At 26.1% G+C, this 11,256-nt stretch overlaps 1 protein-coding gene across 2 annotated transcripts in view; it reads right to left on the bottom strand.

Annotated features, from left to right (window-relative positions):
- Positions 1-4,061: 4,061 nt before the first annotated feature.
- Positions 4,062-11,256, bottom strand: part of FucT6 (alpha-(1,6)-fucosyltransferase 8) — a 120,951-nt gene continuing 113,756 nt past the window's right edge. For both annotated transcript variants that reach the window (XM_075376662.1, XM_075376665.1), the window contains 2 exons: positions 8,226-8,379; positions 4,062-6,081 (listed from right to left, as the gene is read on the bottom strand). In XM_075376662.1, coding sequence (XP_075232777.1) covers positions 6,007-6,081; positions 8,226-8,379 — 229 coding nt within the window. In that variant the 3' untranslated portion in view covers positions 4,062-6,006. The remainder of the gene's footprint in view (positions 6,082-8,225; positions 8,380-11,256) is intronic.

Below are 11,256 nucleotides of genomic sequence, written 5' to 3'. Positions count from 1 at the left end.
TGTTACAGAGTTAAAAAATATATTTAATTATTTATTTTTATTTATTTATCAAAATCACATATCAGAGTACAAATTAATTAGGATTATAATTTATTGGCATTAATCTTTAATTAAAATATTAGTAACGTCTGTTTATTATCATGTCCTTCATTTGTAAGAAAATAATTACACACCTATTATAAGGAAGGAAAAAAAATTACATCTAAAATTAATAAAATAATTATAAATTTCTGCAAGCAAAATATATGAATGTCTAACATAAACTTTCAAAAAACAAATTTAATAATTACTCAATGTAATTACTTAATTTATAAAAGTAAGTATTATTCATTTAGTTTACTGTATTTCATCATGCTATAATTATTCAAAATCAAAACATTAAGTTAGCATCTCTATGTAAATTGGTGAAAAAGAAAAACTGTATATACATAGCACAATGTAATATTTAAAGGAAATAAAATAAAATTGGCTACTATTAAGAATTAATATTACAATACAAAGTGAAATAATACTAGTATGTTGCCAGTGATAGGGGGTAAAAAAAGGCAGTAAGTAATGAATTAAATCCCAATCTGTGTGGCAGAGTGGTAGTACCTTGACCTTTCATCAAAAAGTGCTGGGTTTGAATTTTGGCCATAAACAGCATTTTTGATACACTACAAAATTTAAATTTTTGTATTCCTATGCACAAGCTTCAAACTTACATGGTGCATTAATAAAAAAATAGATAAATAAAATAAAAGGCAATAAATATGTAAAGAATATAACATTTTTAAAAAAATTCGAAAAACTAATAAAACATACTATACATAATCTAGTAAAATTTATCTGATATGATATCTTTTAAACAAAAGATGTACTTAAATAATTTTTACAGTTTAGAAATACTTTTATTAATATATTTTTATCAAATAGTACCACATTATTACCAGAAAGCAATTTCTTTTTATTTAAAAGTAATAAAATTCTTTTATACATTTCTCTACTCTTCAAAATACTTATACTTCAGCATAATCAAACGAGAATTAATGTAAATGCTCATTAATTTATAATTAAAACATGGTTTTTATAACAAATTCTATTACCAAATTTTCATATAAATTAAATACTAATCTACTGATTCATTAATATCAGCATAAATTATTACTGGCATACTGCACACATCATTTAGATAAGGAATAACTGAAATGAAAACACTAATAAGACTACTGCCGTAATGTTGTTAATACTGACAGTATTAACAAAACTCTACTGCTGAATATATTATTCCTACTAAGATTGACTAATACTTTGCTGGGTATCCAAATGGTAGTTAAACTCCTTACTATCATGCCAATTTTTGCAACACTATACAACAGCAGTTTTTTACGTCTATACAACCTTGTTTCAGTAACAAGATAAAGGTACAAATCTTCAAAATTTGCTTACTCTGTATTTACAAATTTTATTACAGTAGATTAAATTGCAATAAAATAATCAACTAACAATTGTCAACTACCCAAAACTATTTACATCCTCAACTTTTTCTGACTGCTAAAAATTTATAATATTAAAACATTTAAAATCTATTTTACAAGAAAAAACTATTTTGCTTGTTCATGGAACTACAGTAGCCACAAACATGTTATATAATTACATTTAACTGATTTTCAATAACCATATTACTAATGCATTATAACTAATAAGTTATAGTTTTTAGGACTGGATTTTCCTGAGTCTGAAAAAGATAAACCACAAAAAGTGAAAAACCTATTGTTAAATGATATATTCAGTAATCAATTAAATTTAACTGAATTAAAAGAAATCCTCCCACTGCTTTTTAAATTGAACTAATTAAAAAAAATACACAAATAACTTAATAAATGTTAAACCACTTAATACTGAATATTAAAAAGCCCATTTCAATAATAAGAATAAACTTAATTAAATTTTGTACTAAATAAATACTGAAAATTCACTGATTTCATACTGCAAATCAATAATATTAAACTTTAAAAAATCTAATATAAATTTTGAAGCTAACTTTGAATAAATTTCAAATACAAAAAGATAAAATTCATAATAAATAACTATATTATAGGTTAACAATAGAATTTTTCTATTAAATTTTATTTATTGATATATATATATATATATATATATAGGGACTCCTATCTGATTCTGCCAAGATCACAAGGGACAACCAAGATCACTAGACAATGTCCCACAACAGATAATAATTTTGCAACAAAACAAAAAATTAATTTCCCTCAACTTTCTATGAAGTCTTGTAACAATGCAAATACTCAGTTTTAAATGAGTGTGTGCCTAGAAAATTAATTTGCCATCAGTAAAAACTAACAAATGCACTGATTTTTCATTATAGTCAGAAATTTTAAGCTGTTACTTATTAATAAATTCCAATATTTAACATAAAGTGGTTATTATATTAAAATGTTATATATACATAAGGTGTATAAAAATATTTTAATATAACAATTAAATATAATTTTATAATATATAGTTATTTATTATAACTGCAAATTATAATCCTCGTTTTATATTATATTTGCAATTATATATATATGGCTTTCATGTATATAAAATCTAATTAATCTCTATAGTTTACAGTTACAAACAACTTTAAAACATTTCTGAATTAGAAATGAGAAGAGATTCATTAGATTTCTTTGCAGATACATTTTATACCAGATAAAATAATGTGAATTTAATATGAAACAGAAATTTTAGTAGAGTTGCAGTCATTGAACAACAAAAATCTATGAATATGAAAGAAACCAATGATGTTGAGGATAAGGTGTTAATCAAAACATATGGATTACGTCCTCTAATGCTGATTTTTTTTTATAGAGGTAATCATAACAATGAATAATTATGCCAATTATTTTCAAAATGAGTTATTATTATACATCTTACTTTAGTTGTGAGTTACTGATGTTGAACTTTCTATTGAACCATCCTTTTTAATGTTGAAGCAACACAAAAATTTGTCCTACAGCCTTCCACTTTCTATCAATTTATTTTAAGTAAGCATGTCTTGATAATGAGCAAGATTTAAGAAAATATCTTAATTCTGAATGGTTCATTAAAGCCATACAATCCAAACCCCCAATAATAAATTATTGTAACAAAAGCAAAAGTGTTGGCTATAATTTTTCCAGGAGGCGAAAGGATTTGATTATTTTCTGGATGAAGGAAAAACAGAAATAGCTAAGAAAAAAAAACACACACACACATATATATTATATATATACACACATACACACACACACAATCTTAATGTTTTTTAATTTATTACATTTTTAGTGTACCCTCAATGCTTTAAATTTAATTAAATGCATAAACATTAAACTCTTTTGATATGCTGTATTTCATTAATGCAAAAAGTTTGTTTTTTATGTACATATATTGTTTTTTTGTGAAGGTTTTTCCTTATGTGAAAATGTTTGATATTTGCCATTATGGTACTAGCATTCTTGTAATTTAACCCTAACATCAGATGAAATAAGTGCATAAAACAATGAATCACTGTTTTAAAAAATATACAGTAGTAATAATATATAGTATTCTGAATATTATTATGTATATTTTTCACAAGTAGATTTTTTATTAAAATCTCAATACATTTTTATTTGTGTATTGTGTAATAACTCCAGTATTATAATTACCGTAATGAATTAGTATTACTGTGCTGGGCTTGAACGTAATTCTAGTTAGCATAAACGTTTTTTTTTCTCAAGAAGTATAAGAATTATAAAGGTAAACAACAAACAGTATGAATAGCTTATATAAAATCTATTCTATTTATTGTTAACAACAAATTTATAAATACTTACAGGTACGTAAAATCTATTTTTATGAAATATTATAACAGCTATATTAAAAAAATGATCAAAATTACTTTGTTTACAAGTTATCTACTGGTTATAAGTAGGCATTTCATGTTTGATATTAGTGGAATTTAATATTTTGAATTAGTTTGAATAAGAGAGGAGATTAAATGCAGAACAAATAAATAAATAAATAAAAGACAGTTTGATCTGATACAAGATTAAAATAGATTTAACACAAGACAAAACAATCTTTTTATTAATAATTAGATTTAAAATCATTTAAAAAAATTATTTTCTAAGTCTTTCTTAAAACTTGAATAATCACTTCTAAAATTAAAAAAAAAGCCAACGTATAGTAACATTAATTAAACAAAGCTATATCACAGCTAAAAAAAGGATAAAATCTTTAATTTTTGTTTTCTTCTTTTAAACAACGATCCAAATAGGGAACAGAATTCACATTCTTATATCTTTGTACATTAAAATGCTTATACTTCCTATTAAATAAATTCATATTGATTAAAATTTATCATTATCAAATAGATGATAACTTATTGTGTGAAACTTATTTAAAAATATAAAAATAACCAATAAAATTTGTTAACCCTTTCCAACTAAATTTCAGATATTTTATAAAAATATATTTTAAAAAACAAACTAAAATAGTAAGTACGTAAATACATTTTAAAATCAAAATATGAATTTTCGTAATCTAATGTAAAAAGAATCAAAATGTATTACATAAAAAAAAGTGATTTAATATTTAAAAGGTAGAAAGAGAACAGTTATACATAACTGGCAAAAATATAAATCTTATACCTTTTTTAATAGAAAATTCAAATACTTTTGATGGATCTTATTTAAAAAAAAAGATATTCTATATGTTAAGATATAATCGGACACTGAACTAAAATTATTTTTAATTAATAACAAATAATAATTTATAAAAACATTCAGATTAATGAATAAATCTACATGTGCATTAGGGTAATGTAAAGGGTTTAGTGTTCCTTCCTGTATGGAAGATTTATGATTCAAGGCTTGGTCCAATCAGATATATTTTAACATTATTAGCTGCTCAATTCTATATCCTGACCACCATTTTGTTGTCAATTTCTAATTAATGAAAGATTTTGTCTTGACAATTTAAAAATGTAATAAGTAAGTTCACTATAAAAACATGGGATGCTGTTTTCCAGCATTAAATAAATTAAGCTACGGTGGGAAAAAGAAGACTCAGAAATATCATATTAATCAATCAATAAATACATTAAATTGAATTCCATTACTACAAGCATAATGCTGATATCACTGAATTAGTACTATTTCTCTACCTTTCATCTGGAAGACAGAGTCTAAAACCCAATCATGTTTTGCATTTTTCTATTTGTTACAACACATTCATCTTTCTCAAAAAAAAAATTATAATGATTGTAATTTGATAAAATACACAATATTTTGAAGTCTGCTTAATTAATTAATTCTTGCAGCAGAGTTAGCAACACTAACTAAAGGTGCAATGAATGTGGCAGAGTTAACCACCATTTAATTGATCTGTAATAAAATGCAAATCAAATAATCAGAATTCTTCTATAAATATGAATTTTGTTATTATAGAAATATAATGAAATCTGACCATATTAATTTTAATTAAATAAGTTTTAATTACAGAGTCACACTAATTAAAATATAACAATGAAAATATAAGTCACTTCCCATAAAAAAAAATACTAGTTTAGAAAGGGTTAACAACCAATATTACTTAAATAGAGAGCATTAAACATGGAAACCACTGTAACAGTTTTTTTTCATTTAAAATTGCAAGGTAACCACAGAAAAAAATCACAAGACTGATTGACACATGGTTGTCAGCCCTCAGTAATGTAATATCTAGTTTACATAATTATACGTACTATATTATTTTATTATCTACTTTGATTTTTTTTTAAAAACCATATATTTATACAATATTTCACATTTAGCTTTTAATTACAATATTATAAACATATTACAATCATTTTTTTTAGACATATTACAATATACCTCTACATGGAATAACAGCAGTCATTAATATGTACAACAGTATATATAATTTATGAATATAGTATTCATAAATAGGAAGAACGATCATGAATGATTGCATGTAAATAAAAAATAAAATTAGGTGCTAAATTTATGTATTGTTTGACTCTTTTAATGGTACTTCTGTATAAGTTGGAAAATCGACAGCTTCAACCAAATCTTGTACCTAAACAAAAAAAAAAACAAAAAAAACAGGAAAACTGAATAAAATTCTAATTAAAAAATGAATAGACCTGTTAAAAAATTATTTCAAAAATCATTAAATGCAGAATAAAATTAGATCTAAATGTTAATAAAGATAAAAACAAAAAAAATGTAGCCATTTAGCAAATGAAAAAATAAAATGTTAAGTAAATGATACATTAAATCCTTTGCATATGTTGAGTGATAACAATTAACAGCACAGTCGTATCCTACAACAACTTATCTCTTACAAGAATGAATGGTAGAAATTCATCTACATGTACATTTCTCTACCACCATCATCAACCTCAGGCTTGTAGAATTATTTTGTTTGATAATTTAAAATTAAATTAGGCAACCTTTCTCATCAGACATTATTTCAAGATGACTAATCTAATTAGATCTGTGTCTGATCTCTTAACAAGTGAAAGTATCTGAAATTCATCTCTAATGTAAAGAAATTCTGAAGCTAGTTCAGCAGGGTAATGGTTGATGACTCAAAAGAAGCTCATCTTAGCTGTCTGAATTCTATCTCTCCTTTTTACCTATGACCTGGTTTCACTTCCAGCAAGATATATGTATCTTCTCACTTTTTATTTCAGTCATTCTTATTGAGCCACACCTATAAATTGAAAGGTGGAAAGCTGATTTTATAAATCACTGCAGTAGTCTTTTTGAACATTTTTTATTACAAAAAATGGGGTACTTACATATTAGCCCGTCAACCAATTAACTGCAAACTTTTGGGTTATTGTTAATATTCCCGATATATTACCATTTTTTATAATGATTTATATTTATTTATTTTATAAATATAATTTAAACAAACTTAAACTATGTTCACTAATCTTGACTAATTAACTCAGTAATGTTTTGAATATTTAAATAATAAATTCAGTAATTATTGCAATTATTTATTATTTAAATAATCAAAACATTACTGTTAATTAGTCGAGGTTAGCAAGCGTGGGTTAATTTATAGCTACAATTATAAGCAATAATGATTATATTCTTAATACATAAAATACGTTAATGATCCCGTAACTTTGAAAATACTTCAAAGTATTTTGATCATTATGGTTACGATTGACAGGCTAATACGTAAGTACCAAAAAGTGGAAATAGTTATCATATTTCAATCTAAATGATTATGAAATAAAAAAAATCTGAATGTTTTATTAACTGTTCACGCGTGGCTGACGTGACATTCTCGTCAAGAACTTTCCCTTTTCCCTGCTGATGAGACATTCACGTTCAGTGTAGTGGTGTCATATGTTGGCCTCTAGTGGTTGTAATTTTAACTGTACCTTTCTGATAACTGTACAGTTGATTTTGGAATATTATACTCTTTATTTTGAAATGTAATTTATCAATATTTTACCATTTTTAATGATTATACCGTACTGAAAACAATGTGTTTCTTTGGTTATGTGTGCGCTTATATTCCACATGCTAAATGCATGTGTTATAATGTAGTTTACTTGAATTTATTTGTGTATTCAGTTTATTTCTTGTTTTACTTTTATAGTGTACTAATTTTAAATTAATATATGAGTATTTTATTGGATTGTAGTTTTGTATTATATCTGTGTTATTTTTACACTACCGATTTACTTTAGTGTTTATTTATTTTTTCCAATGGCTGGATGTTCATGTAATCTAGCTGACGATGAAATTGAAGACTTATTAAATTAGAATCTTGATTAAGATTTTTGTGATCATGACAACACGTACGTTTATATCTTTGTATATAGGTGCGTAAGTTTTTCTGTAAGTAATAGAAGCCTGTCTCCATTCCCTCTCCCAGTCTATATACTCGCATTACACTTGTTCACCAACATCAACACATACAAGAGGAAAACAAATGAACTATTGTGCATCAACCAACTACGCTTACAAACCTTAAGACTTAATAAACATTGTCTTAATTTTAATTAACATAAGAATTAATAAAAAAAATAAAAACTGTTTGTTTCTTATGACTCATGTCAATGGGCTACTTCTGAAACTTCAATAATTTTAAAATTACAATTAAATGAAAAACAATAACAACAAAATATAATGAAAAAATGAAACTGAATTTAAAATGGCACTGAATAATAACTGAATTTTTACATAATTACATACCTTAAACGATGGATATAAACCAACTTGGTTAGTACGTAAGTTTCTACCCATTGAATAACCATCCCAATGGTTACCAAATGCACCAACAGAATCACCTAATTCAAGATCCATTTGATCAGGACTTCTAGCTTTATGCGGCATTAATGCAATTTGTCTGTAAAATGATAATTTAAAAAAAAAATTAAAAACAGTATCAAAATAAGTAGATATTTTTATATGAGTATGTGAAAATGAAGTTATAAGAAAAAAGAAATAGCATATTTATTCGAGTACCCCCTGCACTTTTTTCTCGGAATTGGAGAGAAAAATAAGGGTGCGGGGCTTACTTGAAACATAGCCTTTAGCCAGGATAAGTTATGTAAAGTAAACGTTTTCTTAGAAGTACCTAAATTCAATCACATAAATATAGTTACATTAGGCTTTTGTTTATCAATACCGGATGCCACTTATACAGAATACATCCTTAGGTATTAACAACCTGTTCATATTATCGATAGGAACGATGTTACGTATTTTTATAAAACTGATTCATTCTGTATAGGCTGCATCCAGTTCTAATGACACTACAGTTACAGTATCAGTTACCCATTGTCGTTTTGACTATTCGCCATAGTCATTGTACTGTTTGTATATATGTACAGTTATGAGCATTTTATCTGTTTAGTTTATCTTGTAAAGTTTAATACGATGATTTATTTTAATTATGGCATTAAAATGAGTACAAAAGGACAGCGTCTATGATCTTTTATAGTAAATGAAAAACTGTGCGGTATAAAAAAGGCTGAAAAACTTGGAAATCAGGCTGTAGGAAGAAAATTTGATATAAATGAAAACTGCATTCGAGACTGCCGTAAGAAAAAACAAATTCTGGTGAAAGGTACCAGTAATAAAAAAGCTTTTCGTGGCTTAAAACCAAAATACACAGACATAGAAAAAAAATTGTATGAATTTGTTATGGAAAAAAGGAAATGCAGTTATGCTGTCATGACAGAAATGTGTCAATCATATACTCGTGAAATCGCTAAATCATTGAGTAAAGTTGATTTTAAAGCAAGCCGTGGATGGATAACAGAATTTTTTGCACAAAATGTATTGTCAGTAAGCCGAAAAATGACTATTTCTCAACGACTTCTAGATGCTTATGAATAAAAAATATTACATTCAAAAATACGTAACAAATCTTAGAAAAAATAAAGGCTATTTGCCTTCTCAAATAGGAAACGCTGATCAAATATTATGAAATGTATATTTTGAAATGCCATTTGACAAAACCGTAAACAAAAAAGGTGAAAAAAGTGTTACGATTCACACTGGTGGTAATGAAAAACAAATGTGTAATGTTTTACTTTGCATTACTTCTGATGGATCAAAATTACCACTGTACATTGTTTTTAAAAGAAGAACCCTTCCTATCGTACAGGTAAATGGAGTTATTGTCAGCGCACAGGAATCAGGTTGGATGGACGAAACCTTAATTTTAGATTGGATCAGGTGTGTATGGCAAAAGCGATCAGGAGATTTACTTAATAAAAAAATATCAGTATGCTAGTAATGGATAGGTATCGGGCACGTACGACTGATAAAGTGAAAGACATTAAAAACGGTATGACAGACCAAGTAATAATTCCAGGCGGATTGACATCTCTTTAGAAACCACTCTAGAAGTCTGCAATAATAAACTGTTCAAATCTGCATTAAAACAACTTACAGTAAATATTTGGCTGATGAAAGTTTCTTTCTCACGCCTACCGGAAGAATTAAACTCCCAGATTTTAACCAGATTTGTGTTTGGATAAAAGATGCTTGGGAAGGTTTTTCCACGGAATTAGTAAGGAAAAGCTGTTAAAAATGCGAAGTATCCAATGAACTTGATGGTAGTGAAGACTATCACCTTTGGCAGAGCGACGTGGAGACTACCGGTAACTCTTCTACAGACACTGACAGTGACAGTGATTAATTAAAAGTAAAATCCCATATTAAAAAAGTGTACTGAAATGATCCTTTTCAACATGGTACTTTCTTTTCATTTTAATGGCCTACTGATTCTGAACTAAACTAGTACCTATGATAATTAATTATTAATATAATATTAATATTGTAATTTAAATGCTTTACTTTCTGAATATTTTCGTATTTTTTTATCATATCTGTTGCACTTTAAAATACTGGTGTATACTCGATTTTTTTTTGGACTATCGGTCAGGAAAATAGAGATGCAGGGCTTATTCGGTGGCAGGGGGGTACTCGAATAAGTACGGTATATGAAAACATTAATTTCTTAAACTTTATTTTTCTAATATGGATCAGATTTAATTTCCTTTAATATTGTTTTGTATTGTCAATTAAAAATACACTTCTCAAAGACGCAGATCATAATTTTGTAAAACGTTTAGATAATATCTCAAAAGACAAAAATGTGATGTGGATACCACATGATTTCTTTGTATGCCCATTAAATTACATATACACATTTTTTTAAAATGAAAAGTTCATTTCATTAATAACTTCTGACATTTTTTTCACATATATTTTTTTATTACTATTACTGAATTATTTACTATTTATTGTAAACATTTTTTTAGAATCTGAGGTTAATAATTATTAAATCAATATCTCTAAATTAACCAAAAAAAAAAAAAAAAAAAAAAAAAAAAAAAATTAAAAAGAAGGTGATGAAGTCTGATTTGAACCGATGGTGCCTTCCCCTCATAAGATCCAAATATTTCATTAATTAAAATTTTATTTGACTATAAATCTGGAACCAATGAAAATAAGTACCACTTATGATATATCATTGAAAAGCTCGTTAGGACTTATAACTGCAGTTAAGAAAATTCCAAAATCCTAATTTTTTGAATTTTGAGCTTTTTTGGACACTTTTGGTTTAGTCGATTGCAATCAAAAGGGACAGTACACAAATTGATGTAACAACAGTTCTAAATCCAAAATTTTAACATCCTACAGCTAATAATTTTTGAGTTAATGCGAGTGAGATACATACATATAAACATACAAACGTCATGCCAAAACT

This window comes from Lycorma delicatula, chromosome 10 (assembly GCF_047948215.1).
Source record: "Lycorma delicatula isolate Av1 chromosome 10, ASM4794821v1, whole genome shotgun sequence".
Taxonomy (NCBI): Eukaryota; Metazoa; Arthropoda; class Insecta; order Hemiptera; family Fulgoridae; genus Lycorma; species Lycorma delicatula.
Note: the sequence above shows the minus strand (reverse complement) of the source record. Positions and strands in the feature narration are given on the sequence as shown.